This window comes from Euprymna scolopes, chromosome 28 (genome assembly GCF_053919585.1).
Source record: "Euprymna scolopes isolate OS-2025 chromosome 28, ASM5391958v1, whole genome shotgun sequence".
In the NCBI taxonomy this organism is placed as follows: Eukaryota; Metazoa; Mollusca; class Cephalopoda; order Sepiida; family Sepiolidae; genus Euprymna; species Euprymna scolopes.
In genome coordinates, this window is record NC_136509.1 from 105,851,296 (window position 1) to 105,876,341 (window position 25,046).

Sequence of the window (25,046 nt, forward strand, 5' to 3'; positions counted from 1 at the left end):
TCCAAAATTCTACACAATTATGCACGTTGCTGAAACCATGCATAAAAAGAATTATGCATAATAGTTAAATAAAACCAATCAACAAAAAAACCTGAAAAAAATGAATAGTTTTTCAAGGGAATATGCAAAGTCGCTTATCCATGACTGAGTATATTAAGAAGATCGTTTTAATTTTTAAATAGAAAAAGTACGCCTTTAATATCAATGTCAAAGCGATTAAAACTCAATATTCATTCTCTCTAGATATACATGTACGTATGTAAATTTACACCATGGATTATTATCTTGTTAAAGCAAACATCTTCCTCTATAACAAAAACCAATGTGTTTTTATTTTATGTACATAAATAAATATAAATATGTCCCGTTCTTCTAATTTCTTTTTTAACTTCTTTGATTTAGACGTTATTTTATAGGTTTTTATAGACATCGCTTCAGACAAGGCTTGAAGCTACTTTATGTAAGGAGCTTACAAGAACGAAAGATGATTATTGCAAAGACAGATGTCTATTGACGTTAGTCTTGAAAAGACGAAGACTATAGGTAGGAAAAAAAACAGTTAGCAGGAAGAGATTTCCACAAGCGTTTAGTTCTTGAAAAGAAGATACTAGAAAGACAGTAAATCCATGAAGATCACTAGACAAACGAGTCAAATGAGCCGGAATAAAGGAAGCAGGGAATAGATCAAATAACTCTGAAGAATACATGCTATAATAGTATTTATAGAAAAGACTGAAATTAGTAGGTTCACATCTGTGAGAGAGATATTGTAGAGAAGAAAAGAGGATGGAGACCAATCAAATTACAAATGCAAGCCAGAAATTATTTTTTATTGTTGTTATCCTGTATAAAGGTGTACAATAGACAAGGTTTTACTAAGTGGAAAGAAAAACCAACACGTTAGTAAAAGGCAGAAAAAATGTTTTTGGGGTTTATTACAATAGAGAATACAATAATGGACAGACAGACAGACAGACAGTAAAATATTACTAATGTCTAAATCAACAATTGGTGCTTACATTATATATAGTAAGTCTGTATTGGAAAAAAATAGGTGTAGGCTATGCTATTACAACACTTTCGGACACTCTTGTAATCAAATGTTTTACTTTAGTGTTCGTAAAGGATGATATTTCATGACTGTCAGAAAAAGAGCCAATCTTGTATTTTTCCATTATGGGACAGTAGCAGCAAGAGTCGCGTACATTTTTACGTAATGTTGTTCTTGGTTTTGGGGGTATGGCTTAACACTTACGCTTTTGAAAGTGCGTTTGAATTTGTAATGATTGTAAACGTGGGAACGGTGAACACATACCGCGACAATAGTAAGTCCATAATAGGAAAAAACAAGTGTAGACTATTCTAGTACAACATTTTCTAATCGACAATTTAAATGCTTCAAAATAGCTTTCGAATTTCGAAATGTCACGATGTAGTAAATATAATTCAGCCATTCTAATTTATTATTAATCGATTAAAAATGTTTTACGCATGGAAATTTTCATTGGTTAGGCTTATTATGATAAAAGCGTTATAAAAATGCTAATTCTGTTTTATATTCCCAGGAGCAATTTGATGTTTTCAATGCTATGGCCGCTGTTTTGTACATTGGAAATACAACTTTTGTCGGCAATGAAAATGAAGAATTGTCTGTTGTGGAAACAGAGAAATCCCTTAATGCTGCAACAGTAAGTTTACTAAAGTTTTTTTTGTAAAGAAAAATGGAGATTTTATTGTACGTATTGACCTTGCGCTGAAACGTCAACTGTCATTCAAACTCAGATAAAAACTGTTCTTGTGGCGTGACTCTTGGCCTTGGTGATAGCCATTTTGGAATGATGATAGCGTCTCTAGGTATTGCCAAGAACCGCACCGGTAATTAATATAAATTGTTTATAAAAGTTATGGTATATTGAAGGAAGAAAATGAAGGATTAATATGGTCGTGCATGCAATGGAAGTGGAAACAAGTGAAACAAATGAAACATTGAAGAATATTAGGTTAACCAGCGACCATGCGGTAACATAACATTAACAAAGTTTTGTAAATAAGCAATCAAGGAAAACATTATTAAATAACAAAGCATTTATATATCTACAAGTTTACAAAAACTAAAGAAATGTTCATTTGGGCAACTTTTATGGTAAGAAAATGATACATCAATAAGCAGACACGAGGAGTAATCTATGTCTATATTTGTTAGTGTGAATATGAATGTGTGAATGATAGACAATATGGTACCGTGTTAGGATGCATTGGTTTACCTTGTTCTGGTTAATGTGTGTGTAGATGTGTGCTAGAATGATGAGTCTTGAAGTACTGCTTCTTTCACCTGTCCAAGCCAAAGGTACTGGAAAGGATCATGAGCGTACGTTCTTAATTTCTGCAGATGTGGATGCGCCAGCTGGAGAAGTCTGATACTTTTCTATGTAACTGTTTTTATAAGTTTGATTTATTATTTGACATAGATTTTCTAATTTCTGGGTTTAAAACGGTTTTCATTGGTTGAAATTGCTTTCTGAAGTAAAGAGAAGAGTGAATTGAAGTGGAGAAAGAAAGAGGCTAGCTATTTAAATTATTCGCTTTCTGGCGTTTTTGCATCTCATGGCTTTATTTAAAACGTAGGAAGCCGACGGGTCAAATCAAGCTGTTTTTGTTCTAAATCCAGAGCTTGAATTCTCACACTAAAAAATGATCAGCAAAAATTTGGTGATTAATCTGGTGTCGCTAAGGCAAACAATTCTGACTTGACTTATTTTAAAAGGAGTTGTTCCAATAAGTAAATACATTTCAAAAACTGGCGTTCGTTTTATTTATTTGAAGAATATTTATCTGACAATTATTTTTACGGTAATAAGAAAAAGAATATTATTTTAAAAATAATTAAAATGTTACAATGTTAAATGAATAAATAAATATAGAAACAAATTCTCACGATAGAATATGTAAGTTATCATCTTCCACAGACATAAAACTCATTTGCGACAGGTTGATGATTAATTAAATTACTACAATTTTAAATAAATAATTATAGAAGAAACATATTGGTTGTATTTATTTAAAGTATATTTGGCTGATGATGACAATTATTGTTACAGTAAAAGAAAAAAATCATGTTTTTCTTCATAGTATTACCCTGACAGACATTTCTTGTTTTAAAAAGAATATTAATATAAACAATAAATTATACAGATTAATGTAGAAAGTACAGTAGAATTTCCAATGGATATTTATTATTTTTAAAAGAATTAAATTGCCAAAATTTTAAATAAATAAGAGACATTTTTGTTTTATTTATTAAAAGAATATTTAGCTGACAATGACATTTTTCCGAAACAAAAGTAAAGTCATTTTTTCTTAATCGTATTGACTCTAATTTCAATGCCCACGGTCTCAAACAGTTCTTGAAAAATCGAGTCTCACATGTGATTTTGAGGTGCGGCCGGTAATCATAAAAGTGAGTTTCGGGGGTGGGGGTGGAGGAGAAGCGTTTGGACTCACGTAGAGTAAACATCGGCAGACTTTCCGAACTTATTTATATTGGACTTGAAAGCAACAATATTGTAATTGGTCAAGAAGTAAGCCAGCAGAACCGTGTTCCATAGGCGGGCAGTTCCAAGAAAGAAGCGTTTGGACCCATGTAGAGTAAACAGCATCGTGTCTCAGACTTCCGATTTAAGCTATTTTGGCTTTTTTGTTACATTATGGACAGGTTCGACCTAAAACTGTTTCCAGAGTTTGACGTCTTCCCTGCCGGCCCCTCTGTAATTGAGTGGCAGGAAAAGGCCGAGTGTGTCTGCAAGCTTTGCCAAATAAAGGATCCAGCACTAGTCATCGTCATGAGGCTTACCAAATGAGCGTACGCCATCTATCAGCAGCTCAGAGATGAATCTGGCCTGGAGGAGGTTAGACACACACTATATGCAGCCTTTGCCTGGAGGCAGTTCAACAAATGGTGGCTTGGGCCAAATGAGACGGTCGATGTGTACCTGGCCGATTCAAGGAAGTTGGCTGTGCTGTTCGGTGGGGTGAGTGACCAAATATTAGGATGTGCCTTTCTGACCGGACTCCCGGACAATGCCAGCCAACTGCTGCCAGCATCATCAAGGCTCAGTGAGCTGAGGTTAGAGGAGTTGCTGGTCAGAGCTCGGAATATTCTAAAAGACAATGCAGAGCCGGTTTCAGCAGCCGTGGAAGTACCTGCACTGCCAACAGAAGACGCAAAGTGTTATAAATGTGGTGGGCCAAATTTTTCCAGAGACTGCTGAAGGGTCTGGTGCTGACAGTTGGCGGGAGCTCTCTAGCCTCTTATGGAGTAAGCATCACCTGTGTGAGTATCGGCGATGGGCCCTTAGTAGCCATGCAAGCCTTAGTTATAGACGATGAGCGGTTTGATTATAACCTGCTCCTAGGAATGGATGCTATCAAAGAATTGGGTGGCGTCTGTATTGACGATGAGGGTAGGGCACAGCTCACTGAAGCAGGTCTCGCTCTAGGCACAGCCATGGAGCTGGAGCAGCCTGACTTTTGTACTGAATTCGATCAGCACACAAAATTCTGGAAATAATCAAATGAGCAGCCACCAAAGAAATTGTACAATAGAGTGCCGGAATATAAGATTCCTCCCAGAGCCTGTGCAGAATACGACAAGGAACTACAGACTTGGATCGATAATGGGGGGGCTAGTTCCTTATTTTGAGAAGGAATTAGGTTCCCCAATGTGTCTGATCCTGCTAATAGTGGTTAACCAGCAAAAGAAGCAGAAGGTGAGGCCAGTGCTTGACTATTGGGAACTGAACGAACACGTTGACCCTTTTACAGCTCTTGCACCAAGAAATGGAGAGAATGATGGCAAATGGGATCTAATGTACCTGTGTAAGATCTTCACAAGGCCTATCTTCAAGTGTGCGTGCTCTGATCACTGTGGCCCTACCAAACCATACTTATTAAGGGGAAAAGGTATTGTCTGACCGACATAGGGTTTGGACTTAATGTGGCGCCATTGATTATGCAGATGATTGTTGATGCCATTCTGGCTAAGAATGAGCGCCTACAGTAGGCAACATCTGCATATATTGATGATGTGTACGTGAACGAAGGAATTATGGCTGCAGCACACATGAAGGAGCATCTCTGCAACTTTGGCCTTCTCAGCAAGGAACCAGGAAGGCTACAGGATGGTACACAAGTGCTTGGTCAGCAGGTCTGGAAAGAGAATGATGTCCTATGTTGGAAACGAGGAAACATGGTCCCAGACATGCCTCATGTTGCTACATGGCGAAGCATATTTTCTCTGTGTGGAAAGTTTCTTGGGCACCTCATTGTGGCCGGTTGGCTTTGTGTTCATCAAGCAAAGAGCGTCTGATGTTACCACTGGGTGGGATGATGAAGTGCATGATGCCGCTCTCAACACTGATCAGGGAGGTCCTTACCAGAGTGCGCAAGGAAGACCCAGCATGGAACTGATGGTGTGTCTACGTCCAAAACCTCAGTGTGTGGGTTGATGCGAGCTCTCTTGCCACTGGTGGGTCGCTAGTCCATGATGGGGCTGTGGTGGAGGATGCTTGCTGGCTACGATCAGAAAAGGACTCCCAGCATATAAACCTGGCAGAGCTTGATGCCGTTATCAAGGGGATAAACTTGGCAATCCTGTGGAAATCCACTACCCTGCGACTGTTCACCGATTCTGCTTGCATCCGCAAGTGAATTTCAGATACCCTTATTGGGAGAGCCAGGGTGCAAACCAAAGTCATGAGCGAAATGCTCATCTGACGATGGCTTGACACAATCGTGAGGCTGATACAAGAATACAAACTGTCAATGGAGATGTCCTTGGTCAAATCTAGCCTGAACAAAGCAGATTTTTTGACAAGGTACCCCAAAAATGTCTTGACGCCACTAGGAGAGTTATTGTACCCATATAACTTACCTGTGCTGTGTCATTGAGCCCCATTCGATTTAATCGAATCAAAGAAGTCCACCAGCAAAGTGGGCACCCTGGGATCAAATGGACCTTATATTTCACTAAGTTGGTTGATTCAGGAGTGCAGAAGGCAGACGTCAGAAGAGTGGTCAAAACCTGTGTGGCTTGCCAATCCATTGACCCAGCACCCATTCACTGGGAGAAAGGGAAGCTGGAGGTGAGGGACCACTGGAACTGGCTGGTGATAAATATTACCCACCACAACGGCAAGGATTTCCTGACTCTCATTGACTGTGGCCCATCCAGGTTTGTGATATGGTGGTCACTGCACTGGCAAGATACAACCACCATCATCCGTCAGTTAAACAGTGTTTTCCTTGAACGAAGTTCCCCAACAGAGATACTAATCGACAATGGCACCGCATTAACCAGTGAGCAATTCAAAAAGTTTACCGATGGCTGGGGAGTATGCCTGCGGTTCTGATGTGCCCATGTACCAAGCAGAAATGGGGTCATTGAGCGGAACCACAGTACTGTCAGGACCCTCGTAGCTAAGATGAGCGGCACGAATAAACCTAGAACCCCATCCTCCAATGTAAACCCTTACTACCATGTCTCCATTTCCAACATCAGGGGTCTATGTTTTAACCTTCCAGAGGTTAAAACTCAATTACAGGAGATTAAACCGGACATATTCTTCCTAAGCGAAACTGGCATAGGGCCGACCACTTCCCTAGATGAGTTCATAATTAAAGAATACTCTAACTTAACATCTAAATCTGACCCCCATGGAATATGTGCCTACATATAAGATGGCTTTCCGTGTGATAGGGATATCTCCAGAGAAGACCCTAATTTACCTCATATATGCTTCCCGGTTGCACTACCTTACACCACTGCATTTATATTTGCCCTCTATCGCCCCCCCCCCCCGCAACAGTGGAATTGCTCTCTTTAAGAGCATATCTGAGAAAATTGACCACGTCCTGTCTGCTCATCCTTTGGCTAACATTCACATTTGTGGTGACTTCAATGTCCACAATGTGGAATGGCTGACCCACTCGAATAAGACAGATGATGAGGGGAGGTTCTGTTATGATTTCATCATTGTCTATGACCTCACCCAGATTGTTCACGAACTCACCCATCTGGTCAGTACGAGCATTCTAGACCTCTTTCTCACAACTTCCCCTGAGCTATGTTCATTTTCCGTTCTGTCTCCTCTGGGATCTTCCAACCACTCGGTTGTATCAGTTAAGATAAAAAAGAAATGCAATAAGTCTCCAGACATACCTCTCCACCATACTGTATATCGATACTCTACGGCTGACTGGGATAGTTTCTGTACATTTATATCTGATCTAACCCTGCATTCCATCTTTAAAAAAGATGTGTCCTCCATAGTATCAGACCTGACCTAATGGTTAATTGTAGGTATAGACCGATACATTCCATCTAAAAAATTCCAACAAAAACCTAACAGCCAGCCATGGTTCTTCCCAGAATGTGCTGCTGCCATTGTACTTAGAAATCACTTTTTCCATAACTACCAACGTAATAGATGTACAGAGACTAAAGCTGCTTTCAGGACTCTCAGCAACCACTGTAAAAGAGTAATAAAAAAATGCAAGAGAGCTATATGCTATATGCTCAGTCCATTAAATCCAAAGTAGCTGAGCAGCGGCTTGGTTCCTACCAGTTCTGGCAAATAGCAAACAGGATCCTGAACGGAAGCGTGCATTCTATCCCAACCATCATCAATGGACCATCAGCATCAGACAACGCCAAACTATTTGCCAAGAACTTTGCAGCTAATTTTACCCTATGTGACGAAGGCCATCAACTCCCCATATTTCCTCCTATGAGAGACAACACGCTATGCAACATACAAATATCTGTGCGTGAAGTTGCCAAGCTAATCAAGAATCTTGATTCCAGTAAAGCAACTGGCCCTGATGGCATTCCAATTATAGTGCTGGAAAAGCTTCAACCAGAACTTGCCCCATACTTACAAAACTGTTTAAGCATTGCCTTAAGGAGAAGTGCTTTCCAACACCTTGGGTCCATCCTGGGCCCAACTCTCTTCCTTATCTACATCAATGATCTCCCAAAACACATACTTAAATCATTCGTTGACATCTATGCTGATGACACAACCATCTATGGCAACACATCTGATTCTCTCTCCTCTGATCTCGAACACGTGGTACAGTGGGGGAAGAGGTGGCTGGTTACTTTTAATGCATCTAAAACCAAGCTCCTATCTTTACATCATCAACACTCTGATCCCCATCTGGCATCAATTGAAATGGATGGCTCTAGTCTAGGGAAATCCCCATGTTTTGATAAGCTTCTAGGCTTGACCTTTACTCCTGACCTGAAATGGAACATCAAGTCTGTTGCCAAGGTCGCTGGAAAAATGGTAGGAACCTTCTACCGCTCCAGAAGATATCTCACTGCTGATGCAATTCTCTATCTATATAAAAGCCATGTACGTCCAAAAATGGAGTACTGCTGCCACGTCTTGGCAGGAGTTGCTAGAAAAGCCTATCCTGCCTTGACAGAGTACAAAATAGGCTTCGTGGCTTAGTGGGGGATGCCCTTTTCTCTTTCCTGCAACCTCTCTCCCACAGGGAGATGTTGCAGGCCTGTCTTTGTTTTATCGTTATTTCCATGGCAAGTGCTCGTCTGAGTTCTAATCTCTGGTACCCCCTCGCCAATCTTTTATGAAAAACACCTGTCTAGCTGAATCGACTGTCAAAAATTCCAACTTGTTTACATTGGACTTGAAGGTAACAATATTGCAGTCGCTCAAGAAGCAAGCCAGCAGAACTGTGTTTCATAGGCAGGCAGTTCTAAGAAAGAAGCGTATAGACTCATGTAGAGTAAACAGCATTGTGTGACTGAGACTTTTCCGATTTACCTGATAAACATTTATTTAAAAAAGAATATAATTATTAACAGTAAATTATACAGATTAATATAGAAAGCACCATGGAATTTTCATGCGTTCTCGATAACTTACACATAGTCGTTTATATTTCTATGAGTACTATACCATTTCAGACATTTACTTATTTTTTGTTTTATTTCCAGACTTTGTTAGAACTTGATACCAATGAGGTGATGCAAGCACTAACCTCTATGACGGTCTTCGCTGCTGGAGAAATTGTAAAAAGGAACTACACAATGGAAAAAGCAGAAGGTATATTGAACATCGTTTTATGTTTTGATGGGTCGGAATATGTTTGACACAAGGCCAATTTAATAGCAACACCAACTGAATTTTACGCTCGTTGGTATTGTCCCACACCATTATAATAAAATGTGATAATAGATAGCAACACAATTTTAATCTGATTCCAAAATTAATTAACAGACAACATTAAAGTTTTAAATGAAAATACCTTTTATCGGGCTGTATCGACAAATGAATTAAAACTACTAACAGTCAGTCGTTATAAGGTGGGACATACAACCCATTCTGGTCAGTGTACTTGATCCAACTACAGCCACCAGGAAACAAAATTAGATGCTGTAAGTAGAAGTCTGGCGATTTATATTTTTACACCAAAGCTCTTGTGCTTATCTGGGAGAAGGGCAACTAGTCAAGTGATTTACCTATCAATTTACATTAAAGAAAGTAATTCATAATGTAAATAAAATATTTGACTGTTACAATAGTGACATGCTAGGGATTGGTGCGATGATATTTGGTAACCTTCAAACCTTGTAGTTATACTAACCCTAAAATGATTTTATAAGCTAATGTTAAAATTCTAGATTAAATTATCTAGTCTCTTAAAAAAAAAAAATCAGATTTACTTCAATCCGTCCATCAACATATTCTTTCTCTATTTGTGTCTCTTGTTTATCTGCTGGAATATGCCGTTCATGCTTGCTACTTGTCCCTAAAGAAGGACATTCTTCTCTTTGAACGCATACAATCTTCTGCGACTAAACCTACACTTGAACTTTGAGGTGACCTACTTCTCACATACAATGCCATGAACGGTAAGTCAGTCTATAATCATCCATACAAAGTTATTTTCCTTTGAAAAACTAATATTTTGAAAACACACACACACACACACACACACACTCACACACACACACACGCGCACACGCGCGAGCGCACACACACACACACGCACACACACACGCACACACACACGCACACACACATAAAAAAAACCCGGTGTACTTAAAAAAATGAAAAGCAAAACAAATTACAAATAAATGCACTATCGGGAAACACTGAATCAGGATAGTTAGTTTTTATTAATTTAAGTCAAGAAGAAACTTTGTAAATATTTTTTTTCAATTTCAGATGCAAGGGATGCTATGGCTAAAGCAATATATGGCCGACTCTTTGGATGGATTGTCAATAAAATTAATTGTCTAATTGCTCCAACAGAAGCTGTCCATGCAAAATGTTTAGAAATTGGTAATTATTTTTTTCATTTTGGAATTATTCACGATTTTATAATTATTTTTACAGTTATAATCACAATTTTATCATTATTTTTACAATTATAATCACAATTCATAATTATGTTTATAATTATAATCAAAATTTTATAATCATTTTACAAATGTTCTAATTAATTTTAAAATTATAATCACAATTTTTACAATTATAATAACAATTTTGTAATTATTTTTGCAATTATAATCACAATTTTATAATTACTAGCAGTTAAGCCCGGATTTTCTCGGGCCCTATGTACTGTTCATAACTTTATGTGCATATGTATATACATAAATATAAAAAATTAACTCATGTCCAGGTAACCTACATCTAAAATTTCAAGTGTTTAGACAAAAAAAAAAAAAATTGGCGCAGGAGTTTGGTAGAGTCTATAAAGAGTTTTCAAAGGTCAAATCGTTGAACTTTTACCCCTCAACAGCCTAATTTCTGTCCGAAAACCGATTAAAAAGATTTTCCCACATCTCAATATCCCTTATGTCAAATCTCGAGTCTATAGACTGAAAATTGACAGAGTAGTTTGATAGGGAAATGTACACACACACACACACAAACAATTTCACTTTTATAGATATATAGATTTTTACAATTATAATCACAATTCCATAGTCATTTGCACAATTATAATTTTGCAATTATTTTTACAATTAAAATAAAAATTTTGTAAATTTGTTTACAATCATAATCACAACTGTATGATTATTTTTACAATTATAATCATTTTATAAATATTTTTACAGTTATAATTAAAAGTTTATGACTATTTTTTACAATTATAATCATAATTATAATTTATAAATATAACTGTATCACTTTGTATTACTTCCAGGCAGATGCACACTAAGAGGCCCTCTGTTTTATGAGGCCCATGTTTTAATTTGGCTAGAATCTTGCTAATTATCCCAAGGAAAGCAATTTGATTAGAACCAAGAATTCCAAAAGTTCTTGTTGTAACTGGAATAAAAATTAATGTTGGCAAAAAGAAAATATTTATCTATTTTATTAAAGAAAGTAGCCAAGAAAATATATTATTTTAAATACATTTAAATATTAAAGGTATTGCCTATATGTATTCAATGGATTTTGTTTGTTAATGAATGAAATGCAAAGAATTTAAATTGTTAAAAACTGATATATAAAAACAAATTAAGTCGTGCAGTTGGTACCTCAAATACTGAATTCCAATTCCTGAAATATTAAAAGGTCAAATTCAAACTCCTGAAACAATAATTTTGTCTTGCCACCTCCACACTCCTTACTAAAACTGTTTCTATTTTGTTGCGTCAGGAATCTTGGATATTTTTGGATTTGAACATTTCGAAGACAACAGCTTTGAACAAGCCTGCATTAATTTGGCAAACGAACAACTCCATTTCTTTTTTAACCAGGTTAGTAACATTCTTATTTTTTACTAGTAGGGATATTCAAAGTTACCTGGGTATGAAAGTGGTCCTAATATATTAGAAGAAGAAAGCGAAACAGTACAGAAATGTCTTATTTGAAAAAGTTACTTTATGTGTATCTTGACGAATTTGAGTATCCTAAATTACCCATGGCATAATGGATAAAGTACTTGGTAAAATTTGGTTTCAAGTAAAACTTTTTTGAAGCTTGAAGATTTATATCTCAGTGCAGGCAATACAATTGCTAATTACTTAGGACTTCTACTTGGCTAACGCTACTTACTAGCATGCTTGGGTTACATTCGAAATCTCGTGTGGATTCCTGTGTTTGATAGAAATATTCTGAAGTTGAACTGAAAAATTCCCGAGTTTGACAAAAAGATTTCTGAATTCGAAAAGGTACATGTAAAAAAGGTTGAAAGTCACATCGGCCAAAATATTGTGGAATAATACTTAAGATGAGAACAGTAGTTAGAATAACCCAAATAATATGAATTATCGAGCCTCATCTAAAAAATTCAGAAACACTATTTGCTTCATTATTAGAATTTCAAAGTAACAGAATAGCAACCACTCTCAAAACAACAAATAAAAACGCATTAGTCATTTCCTAAGTCTAAAACGGCCTGAATAAGCCTGAAAATGAAACTGTATTAAGACTAAATGCACACAAACAAACATAAACTAGAAACTAATGTAAGATTGAATAATTGGTGTAATTAGTGTTATTCCTCTTTGTATGTTGGATTCCATTTAAATCGGACTGACATTAGTTGATTTGTGATTAGGTATTTACCTTCCTTAGTTTTCAGAAGAATGCCAATATTATTGCTTTTGACAATATCTACAGACAGAGATGGACATTTTTCGAAATCGTCAGATGATTGGAGATTCCCCCAAAGCATGAAGGGATGTTTTTTTAAACTTGTATTTTAAAATTAGACATTTCCTGTTGTTTAGATTACTATTTTTTCTCAGAAGAAACTTACACATTATTTATTACAACATAATATATGACAATATTCATGACCCACTGATTTATACACATACTTTGAGTGGAATACTAGATAAAGAAACCAATCGTTAAATTAATGCCAGATAAAGGAATTCTTTGCAGGTTAGTGCATTCAACTACTTAGCACATGTGATTTTTGCTATAAATGACCCCAATAAAGCATTACTACACATGTGTATTGGATGGTTAGCTTTAAAAAAACAGGCAAGTTCTTACTACAAACCGTGTAGCATATCAGATAAAAACTGAGACTACCAATGCGTATAGTAGTGCTATATGGTATTGGATGTGTAGACAAATTAATGGAAAAACTCAATGTCTTTCAAAATGACCCAATGATAGCGAAATGGTGAGTGAAGTTCACAGATCATGTTAGTATTTGTGACTTTTTAGTAAAGACAAAAGTTGTACCCAAATTCCTCCGTAATTAAATGGAAAGTGTTAACAGGTCTTTCTTCGTTGACTTTAGGGTCCTTTCTGTAGACTGACCGTGATTCCCAAAGGGGCTGAAGAAGTTCCTTAGGGGACAGATGGAGTCAATGTGCCTTGCAAGCTAATTGGTCAGTATACGGCCAAATCGCCTAGTAGGGATATTGGTTCACGGGCGAAAATAAGTCTTTATCTTATTTATGACTGTTACAGGTTAAATATGATAATATCTTGGAAAAATCACGTTTGATGCTAATTGCAATTATAATTTAAAAATTTCATTTTAAAATTTTTTTTCAGTATGTCTTTCAATTGGAACAGGACGAATACAAGAAAGAAGGAATTGACTGGAAGGAAATACAGTTTATCGATAATCGACCTTTGCTGGTAAACAATTTTTTCCCAGTTGAATTTTATTTTATATTCACGAATGAAATATTTTGGAAATTGTGACAATAATTTGAATTATTCTTAATATTTTAGTTCGTTAATTAATAGGAAATAAACAAATTGATATTTTCAATTGAATATTTACTAAATATTTGTAATCCATAATAAATTTACAAAATAATTTAATATTTACTAAATATATGTAATCTGTAATAAATATTTACTAATATGATATAATCCGTTTAAATGGCTATAAACTTTCAATAAATATGATTTATAAAATAGGACAAATGAAAATAAGATGTTTGCTTTAAGCATTGTGTGTGATATGTAGCTAAAGAAGTATTAGAAGGCTATCACAATGCAAGAAATGGAAATATTTCGGTGTTATGAAAGAAGACAAAAGCAAGTGATTTTATATTTATTTATTATTTTCAGTAGTAAATCTTACTTGCTTAGTCAAAACGTCTACACAGTGATCTGATGTGTGTGACAACGTTCCATAATATATATCAGGAAAATGCTCTTTATTAAATAATAGATGTATCTAATCTCTCGAAGTTCGTGTGGACCGATAATGTTGTTTTATGGTTATACCCCAGTGATATTAATTTGGCCACAAGAAATGGAATAAATTTAAAATTATTTTATTTATTAATTTATTTATGATTTGTGGAGTAACTGAGTCTACATACTAAGTTTGTTAGGCAATTATATATATATATATATATATATATATATATATATATATATATATATATATATATATATATATATATATATATGTGTGTGTGTGTGTGTGTGTGTGTGTGTATGTGTGTGTGTATGTGTGTGTGTTTAATTATAAAGAAATATATACTTTTAATATATATTTCAATATTTTTTTTCCGAAATTGCCACAATTAAATTAAGCTCAAGAAAAATGAATTTACACTTGCAGAGACTATATATCGGAAGTAAACATACTAAATCAAAGATGCATTTACATCCCACTCATATATATATATATATATATATATATATATATATATATATATATATATATATATATATATATATATATATATAATATTTATTAATTAATTTTTTATTGTAGGGGAGGAGTATAATGAGAAATCATATACTATATTTGTTATTATATTAATATTACGACTATTATTATATTTTATTTTACTTGGAATGACAATAAACCTTAATAAATCCTCCTGTAAATTTCCTATTATGTGACCCGTAGTTGAAGAGTTTATCAGTTAAATATTTTTAGACAGACACACACACACACATATACATGTACTGTTTTATTTATATGGATTAATCAAATGAGATTTTCATGCAGAAAAGCAAACCATTTTTGTTTTCATTAAATTCACTTTCTCTTTACAGAATATGTTTTTAGAGAAACCAGGACTTCTTTCAATTCTTGATGATGAAAGTCAATTCCCAAAAGTAAGTATTCTGATATGATCTAACACAACAATATATATATATATATATATATATATATATATATATATATATAAAATAGAGAAAGGTAGTTTGCTTGAAGCATTGCTGGTAAATAGACATGGAAGAGTATAAGAAGACTATAGCAATGGGAACCGGCTATTGTATTGAGCAAAAAAAGACACATGAAAGAAGGTCTTATTAGTTTTTTAAAAATTTTATTTAACTTTGTATATCAATTTATTTTCCAAATGATCACAATACAAACCAGTAAATATGAACTTACTGTGTGATGTACCCGGGATGGTTGAGGTCTTAATGTTTCGAGATAACATCTCTTTTTCAAAAGAAATCGGACTAAAGAATGTCCTTAAAAAAGGAAAAACATTGAAATATCGTAAGGCGGAAATGGATGTGGGAACGGGACAACTGCAAAGCAGAAAAGGGTTTATGCATGGGTTTCTATATTTATACCACTATAGACATTTTCATTTTTATTTATTTATCTGTTTAATTTAATCCTTTTTTATTTGAAAAAAGAAAATTTAGTAAGATTAATATAATTTGTATTTTTGGAATTTAACAAAATGTTGTTCATATATATATATATATATATATATATATATATATATATATATATATATATATATATATACACTCATCCACATGCAGTACTGTTTTGCTGCATCACAGCTTATCGGTGCGGCTAGACTAGCAACTATATATATGTGTGTGTTTGTGCGTGTGTATAAACAAAACAAAATTTTATGTGTACATATGTTTCAGAAATTATTAATGAAAATCTCTTCTTCAGCAAAAAATGAACAGAAGAAAAACTCCCTATTATTCGTTACAGGCTCAGGTAATTGTTAAATTCTCTCCCACTGCAAGAACTTAGACACCAGGGTCGGAAAGTAGGATTGATAAGTCAGCACCCTAGAGAAGGGGCACTCTGACCTGCAAAAAGGACCTAGGAAGCCCCATCGACATTCTACGATAAGGGAACCTCAGGCGATTACCAATAAACTAACCTTTTCTAAAAGGGAGACGGTAAAGCCTGGGAGGGTGGACCTCCTAGAACTGCACAGAACTTAACTCCCACCGCAAAATCAACAGAGACCGGATCATTACAGGAATGGTCTAATCTCTGTTGCTTCTGGGGCCGAGCAAGTAAACAATGAAATTGTTAAATAATTACAAACACATAAAACAAAATTATCATGAACATCCGAAAATGATATTTTTGGATTTTACGGTTTTTTGTTATTTTTGCTGATATGGTTGGTTATGAAAAATAGATTTGAGAGTCATGTTTTAGATTAAAAAAAAAACATACAAAATGGTTGATTAGCCACTCAAAGTACATGTATAATTCAGTTAGTCATAAATTCTATCATATATTATATTTTAGTAGATAATGTGAAACAATTGGAGTCTAAACTACAAGAAATTATTAACTTCATAATACGAAAGGGGGTAGAAGTTAGAAGGGAAATAGTCTTCCATGTCTCAGGAGAATCTTCAGTCATCTAACGATTTCGAAACATATATATTTGTAAATATTGTCAAAAACAATAACACTAGCACTCTTCTGAAAACCAAAAAGTCTGATCAAATAACAACTAATGTTAGTCCGATTTATTTACCTTTAAATGGAATCGAACATAGAAATGAATTAAACCAACTATTCCATGTTGCAGAGAAATATGTAATCACACAAAACCTCTTTACAAATCTAAAATTAGCTTTGCTTAGTGACTTAATATAAAGTATGTAAGTCTGTGATAGGCGACATATTTATTTTATACGCTATAAGGTCAAGAGGTCTGAATTAGAGCATTTCATTATAAACTACTTATAGGGAGACTTGATTTGCCTGGAATTAAATGATGATCAACGAATGTTTCACACTCCCATATTTTTATTGTTATCGAAATTGGTGAAATACTCATTTTTCAATCAAATCGATTGATTACCTGCTCTAGTTGGGGACCTATCGTGGTGCACCAGAAGGAAGCTTCACATATCTTCCCACAATGACTTATTTCACAGTACATTATAGTCTACATTGCACTGCAGAGAATCTACTGTTGATGTATCAAATTATTTACATATATAATGACTTGAATGAAAGTTTAAAATGAAAAATCCAAGTATCATGGTTCAGTTGCGCTCTAAATAGAAATATTCATTTCGAACGCGCTCCTGTCATATCAAAGAACCTACTGTTGATTTTATATGCTGGATCATTCTGCTTGTGTCATGATAATGGCTTGAATTAAGTTTAAAATAAAAAAAGTCAAGTATCATGGTTCAATTGAATTCATTTTGAACACAACCCTGTCATATCAAAAAACTTACTGTTGATTTAAAATGCCGGGCCTTTCAACTTGTAATAAAACTTCTCAAATGCACTCGTGATGTTAGGCTGTATAAAGTGTTAACTTTGGTCAAAATCGCCTGTTCCTTCTTTCATCGGATTTATTTAATCATCAATTATCGATACTTATCAAAGACATTCCGATACAAAACCTATCTAAGAACACTGCCAGATACATAAAGTAAATTTGTATGAAATTTCATAAAAATCAACCCAGCCATTTCGGAGTTCATAGGGAACGAATCTCTCACACTCACATACAGAGTTCCTTTTATATAATAGATAGATAGATTATATTATTAAATGGGATGCAATCTGAAGAAACTCACCATAAATAAATTAACTCCTAATTAAGTCTGTATAATACTATAGATCTAACAATAAGGGATAACCTTTTTTATATAGACCAATTTATCCGTAAACCTTATGTAAATCAAATATGTGTATCGCTTCTCAATTCAATGTAACTATCTTAAAATCTAAATAGAATCGAATATGGTGGAAATTAATATAATTCAAACTGCTTAGATGTAGAGATAAATAAAAGAGGTTTCTATATTTAAAGTTATATCGATAATATTATAGAGATGTTTTTATTTATTTTTGTTAGCGATACTTTTTGAATGAATTCAATTATTTATATGAAAGGGCATTTTTACCTAAATGCGAGTTGGGAATAATTTTCCCTTTGATCAATTTGGTACCCCCTAAATGGGGAGCAGTATCTATATTATTTTTAAAATATAATTATTCACTGACACGTGTTTCGTCGTCTACGACTCATCAGAGTGGCTGAATCTAGCGAGATTCGAAATCAGGACCCCATGATAAGAAGCCTAAACCTCTACCATGCGGCCAACCTCGCACAGCTACTAAATGTATCGCGTTTTTAGATGTTTTTATCTAGATATAATATTATAGATAATTAATTACTGTTCGTTCCTTAATTTGAGTAAATTTAACATGGTACAAAGAAAAATATAAATATTGGATTAAGAGACTTTATAATGCCGATATTTGAACCATTATGCGTGCAGTTAGAAAGGATCTCATCATTTTTGTTAAATACGTTAACTTACTACTACAATTTCTTATAAATATGAATCACCAATCAGAAAAAACTTCATGAACTAAACCAATTCAGAGCAACTCTAAACCCGGATTCAATCGGAATCCTCGTTGGCCTTATGATACTTATGTGTGATCTTTGTTCATATTAAACAGTATAATGAACAAGCAAACAGCAGGTAGAACGAAGAGTTGAATAGAATTGAATAGAATAGAGTAAGAGCATGGAGGTAAAAATCAACGTAATAGATACATACACAGTGAAAGATGAATCACTTGATCAGCAAGTCAACTAGATCAATTAAAAGTTTGTTTTCAAACATAACTCAAAACAGAAAGACCAACCGATTGACCGACCGACAGACAGATAAACAGACAGACTTCATTTTATTTATTAGATTAAAATTAAATGTTTTGAAATAATTTTAATCGTTAACATTTTCTTTGTTTTCTAGGCAAGTGATATTACTCTTGTTGATAAACTGAATGAAACCATCGGAAATACACCTTATTATGTGAAGTCATCAAAAAGTCATGACTACATATTCACTATCAAACATTATGCTGCCAATGTAAGTATATTATATACTTATGTGAAGTGCTGTTTCAGTGTAAGTTATTCCAGGTAAGTGCTGTACCCACGACGAATCGACAGAGATGTCTCTACTTTTGGTGTGCATACGTAATCGTAAGTACATCATATAGCCGTTATTTTCAATTTTGCCAAATTCTTTCTGGGAACCCCGTTTGTATGAAAATGTAAGTGGTTTTGTAGAGTTTATTTTGGGGGCGTGGCTTCTGTTTGTTTTAAGGATATGGCTTGGGTATTTCCACACACCTAGCTACTTAATACATGAGAATGGGACACATGTCAATTATAATACGTTATTTGTTTAAAATAAATGTTTCTGTTGAGTTGAATTTAAAATGTTAGTCTCATAGCAAAACTCCATTTTTTTGCACATGTTTTTTAAGTTATCCTCCAGATTTGATGTGCTGAAAGGTTGAATGATTTGATAACAAATGATTGTTACTTTGTTTTTCTAATTGCAGGTGACGTACAACACAACGAATTGGTTGGAGAAAAACAGAGACACCCAACCAGCCGAAATTTTGGATATTCTCAAGAATAGTCAAAACCTTTTAATTCGGACCATATTTAATGGTAAGGGTAAAAGTAGAACTGGGTCCAAAATTTGAGAAACACAAGTTTAAACTAATAAAGAATATTTATTGAATACACAATAATATTTATTACTTACCACAAAATATAGACCTAATAAGTTTAATTAACATGAAAACTGAAAATAAAAAAATAAACTTCTAAAGACAAATCAATTATAATTCTATACAAAAATAAATTCTAAAAAATATATATCTATATAAATAAAACAGTAAATGTATGTATATGTGTGTGTCTGTGTGAAAATATTTAACCGATAAACTCTTAAACTACTGATCACATGACACTAAAATTAACAGCAAATAGTAATCATACGCCAAGGATGGTTTATAACGAGTAAAATCTTTGTTTGGATGGATGAATAACGCATACAGAAATATGTCAGCAAGTTGAAATGCAAAATGTTTGTATCTTTATTACTTTTGCACTTGTGCAAATTCATTTATAGCTTGAAGTGGTTTGATTTTAAATCTTTATTTATTCTTATAATATTTATTATTATAGAGCCAATTCCCTACTCATTATATATATATATATATATATATATATATATATATATATATATATATATATATATATATATGGTACTCAAAAGTTATGAAAAAATTGACGGGGTCATGCCATCAGCTAGAATCAAAGCCAAAACATTTAGTGCTCCAGCCACGTTCCCTATCATTTTAACTATTGACAGACAGGTTCTTATCTATCTGTCAATAGCTAAAACGTTTCCTACCATTGTAACTATCGAGAGATGGATAATAATCTATCTGTCAATAGCTAAAATGATGGGGAACGTGGCTGGATAGATAAGAGTTTATCTGTCGATAGTTAAAATTGTAGGGAATGTGGCTGGCGCTAAATATTTTGGTTTCGATTTTAGCCCACCCATGGCATCTAAGTTATTTAATCTGTACAATATATATATATATATATATATATATATATATATATATATATATATATATGGAATCTCCAGTCGATTTCGAAGTATGAGGTTCCACTATAACAACTAAGTTGTTCAGAAACCCGTACTAATAATTTGCTTATATTGGTGAAGGTTTTGTGTAGAATCAATACAGTGAATCGCAGGTTTTTACATCAGAGTTTTTCCTTCTCACAGCTGCACGTCTTAACGAAGACTGGAAGTGCATCTCTTCCAGTCAATTAATGTGCCCCCAAATACCAACCTAGAAATTTCTACGACTCGGTGTGGTACATACAGTGACCAGTCTTTCCAAATGGTCATCCATCTAGTACTGGCCAGACTCATTGTTGCTTAACTTCGGTGATCTGGTAAGAACCGGTGCGTCAACGTGATTGTGCTATATTTTTAGGAAATATTGTTGTATTGCTGAGTTGTTTTTCTATATTTTTTGAACAGACATTTATTGTTTCAATTTTTAAAAACCGTGAATCGTTATTATGAATCTCATTTGTTTTGCTTTTTTTATGGTATATCAACCTTTTTAAGTAATTTTAATGCCATAACCAAACCCAACTGTAAACAGTTTCTATTCCTTATACATAATTCTGGTATGGCATATTCTTAAGTATGTCATTCAAGTAAATGCACCTAATCAACTCGACAAACAAAATCCCCCCCTCCTTCAGTGTAGAATTCTGCAGATCTTTTACTTTAAAAGCATATTTCCTTTGACCACTTGAATTTGGAATTTCCTCTCTGCTCCTTGTTTTTTCAACAGTACCAACATGTAAAAATTTAAATGTAATGTGAACAAACACTTTGCTGTACAACTCTATACTTAGTATGTTCTCTATAAACATGGACCCAAATTGCAGTAATCCTCTTATGTCCCAGTGGCAATATGCCTTGTTTGGGTTAAATAAAAGTTTTAAAAAACATTTATGCATTTGAGAATTTTGCATTATTCAAAACAAACAAACAAACACACAAACAAACAAAACAAACAAAAAAACTAACATTTATTTAACAAAATGTTTTTATTTACTTTTTCTTAGGTCAATTAACAAGAACTGGAAGTCTCGCTTTGCAGGGCAGAAGCAGTGTTGAAAAGGCTAAAGCAAGGGTAAATTTCTACTTGCATTATTCAAAAACGATCTCCTCTTTTTTAGCCTTTATTTTCAAAACATTTTATTGTAGGAGAAAAGAATATTGCGATTGAACCACAGCAAATTTACCTCTCTTTGCATGCAATCTTATAAAACACGTAAATTCGATATGCTATAGGTAGAAGCTATTTTCAACAATGTAAATTCTTTTCAAGGCATTGAAATTTAAATACAGTAGAGGGTTAGTTCAGAATTGTTAGACACACACACGTACACCTCTATAGAATAAGAAAAAGAGAAGCCCCATTCTAACATTTAAAAACAGCTTTATTGATTATCTTCGTTAGTAGATTGGGTTTTGTTTTACTTTGGCATCACCGTTCTTTCTGTGAGATCATGAACATAGCGATGTATGTGAAAAAATCAAGTCAAACGGCAATGTTAGTTTTATTTTTAATATAAAACATGGTGTTTTTTTTCAATTACATTACAAATTTTATTTGAACTTTTTTAACAAACTTTTACATGCATAAAAAAGAGAAGAGAAGAGAGAGAGAGAGAGAGAGAGAGAGAGAGAGAGAGAGAGAGAGAGAGAGAGTAAAAAATAAATAGATATAATTATTTCGCCAGATCAAACCAAGAAAATTAAAAAATAATATAGAAATACTTCCCCCAAATCAGAAAATCGATAGAAAAAAAAATAGAATTATCTCCCTTAACAATTAACGCAATCTAAATAAATAAATACATATAATTATTTCGCCAGATCAAACCAAGAAAATTAAAAAGTAATATAGAAATATTTCCCCCAGATCAGAAAATTGATAAAAAAAATAGAATTATCTCCCTTAACAACTAACGTAATCTAGATAAATAGATATAATTTTCCCTTAAATCTAATATTACGAGGGAGCATTTCTAATGATAATAAAAAATCAATAAAACAGTTTAATAATAATCCTCGCCAAAAGGAAAATGAAGCAGAAAAAATAAAAGACTATATAAATCGTAATCAACTCATCAGTGAGCAATAGAAAGACCCTGAACATCTCTTAAAAAATACCCCCCCACCCCTTAGAAGAAGCAAAAAAGTTAGAGGATGTTTTTTTATGAGAGATGGCCTCCTAATGAGAAAATGACGCCCAGTGGATGCCAGTCTAAATGAGGAGTAGAAGATTATGAACCAAATAGTAGTCCCTAAAGTATACAGGATGGAAGTACTTAGCATAGCGTATTAAAAAATCTGTGTTGTATTGGTTCCTTAACGTACAAATTTCAATTTAAATTTATACAACTCTTACATTGAGAAAAAAATCTCTAAAATAAAAAATACATAAACAGTTTTTACACATGCGAACACACATATGTAAATGTGTATGTGTGTATGTGTGTTATAAAGATAGAAAAAGCTTATGTGATGTGTGTATGTGTGTTATAAACATAGAAAAGCTTATGTGAAAGTCTTTATTTTATTTTATAATGTTCATTATATATTTTATTTAAAAAAAGCCAAGGAATAAAAAATGTTGTCACATTTGAGATAACATTACAAATGAATAAGGAAAAATAATTGACATAGGAAAAGGAAAGAAAGAGTAAGAGAAAGAAAGAAAAAGAAGGGAAAAGGGCATTTAGGTTCTGTGTAATTTGAAATTATAAACGAAATTGGTGAAAGAGGAGCTAGCTTATAGATAGAAGAGTAAAGTATAATAACTATTTATTGTATTTATTTGCTTCCCCACCAAAGCAAATTAGACACAAGGCCATTTTTAATGTGGGGTAAAAACCAGCTCCCCTAAAAGGTTACCAAAAATAATAATTGTCCCAGTATAGAGGGGTTCCCCTCCATTGACTGGTACAAATTATCTTAAGTGCAGCATCTGCAGAACAGATACTACACTTTGACCCCGGCCCGAAGGCCGAGAACAACAGGGTATTTATTTGCTCCCCCACCGAGAAAATTAGGCACAAGGCCTATTTTTAAAGTGAGGAGTGAAGGGGAAATGGGGACCAACTCCCCGAGGAGTAGGGGAGCTGGATAGTGACAAGTGGTATGAAGGGTTGCCCCTACATTGACCAAGGTCTTATATGTGGGGGTTTTCCCACATATGGTCTTTGCTTGTAGTATCTGCCGGAACAGATGGTATTTATTTGCTCCCCCACCGAGCAAATTAGGCACAAGGCCGATTTTTAATGTGAGGAGTGAAGGGAGGGGGAAGGGAAAAAGGGGGACCAGCTCCCGAGAGGTGGGAAATGGGAGCTGGTTAATGGTCAGGCATGTGGGGTTGCCCCCACATCTGGTCTTTGCTAGTCATAGCTAGTCATAGCTTGCAGTATCTGCCGGAACAGATACTACACTTTCATCCTGGCCCAAAGGCCAAGAACAACAGAAAAAAGGCAAGCCTAACTTGAAAGAATATAGGTATATATTTTTTTATATATTATCTATAGAGAAAGACTTTAGATTTCGGAGATACATCTCTAATAAGATCTAATTATTAATGTATGTAAATGAGAACAAGATTAAATAGCACCTGTGTAATCTATCTATTCTAATGCAGTAGTAGAATCAGCCTAGCACATCAAAACACAGCAGTAAAAAAAAATTGCAGCTAAAACAACACAGTGTCCAAGGAAAACAAATGCTGTACGAATATAATGTAAATATGTCAACCTCAGTGCAGCATTTTGAACTGACAAATTCTTCTGCTGCATGAAACAAACTGGATCTCATCTGAAGTTTATATTTATGATACAAACGTCAAAAATCATAATAAAATTTATTTGATCATTTATGAGGACCGCATGAGTTGCATAGAGGAAAATGATATGAGAATAAAGACAAGTTTAGATCTGATAACCTCAGAGTAAGATTAAATCTTGATAGTATAGGGAGATGTATGTAGAATAAAAGACTTGGGTGGAATAATCATGTTGAAAGAATTGATGAATGGTTCTTGGGTTATTGTATGTAGAACAGTTAAGGTAGCAGTGTCAGTTCATATAGAAAGGTCAAGAAAAACAGTGACAGAAGCGATAAAAGTGGACTTAAAGAGAAAGTGGGATCAATAAAGACTTGGCCAAAGATAGGTTACTTTTGAAGTAAATTTTTAAAAGTCATCCAACACATGCAGTATGAAAACGGACGATAAACTGAATATGATGATGATGACTCCACAACATATCAGAGGTTGAAACTGCTTTTACCTGATAACAACCTATTTCCTGTTTTAAAAATTTTTTTTTTAATTCAATTTTCACCCCAAACAAGGCACAGTGCCACTTTGAAGCA

The 25,046-nt window shown here is 34.1% G+C and overlaps 1 protein-coding gene across 2 annotated transcripts in view; it reads left to right on the top strand.

The window, feature by feature from the left end:
- The window catches only part of LOC145249772 (myosin-IIIb-like), a 223,606-nt gene that overhangs the window by 117,611 nt on the left and 80,949 nt on the right, over positions 1 to 25,046 (top strand). For both annotated transcript variants that reach the window (XR_013863576.1, XM_080111695.1), the window contains exons 8-16: positions 1,566 to 1,688; positions 9,020 to 9,128; positions 10,254 to 10,370; positions 11,700 to 11,800; positions 13,560 to 13,646; positions 15,033 to 15,095; positions 18,996 to 19,112; positions 19,594 to 19,705; positions 21,704 to 21,771. Coding sequence is in view for 1 of the 2 variants with exons in the window: in XM_080111695.1 (XP_079967821.1) it covers positions 1,566 to 1,688; positions 9,020 to 9,128; positions 10,254 to 10,370; positions 11,700 to 11,800; positions 13,560 to 13,646; positions 15,033 to 15,095; positions 18,996 to 19,112; positions 19,594 to 19,705; positions 21,704 to 21,771 (897 nt within the window). In the remaining variant the exon portion in view is untranslated. The remainder of the gene's footprint in view (positions 1 to 1,565; positions 1,689 to 9,019; positions 9,129 to 10,253; positions 10,371 to 11,699; positions 11,801 to 13,559; positions 13,647 to 15,032; positions 15,096 to 18,995; positions 19,113 to 19,593; positions 19,706 to 21,703; positions 21,772 to 25,046) is intronic.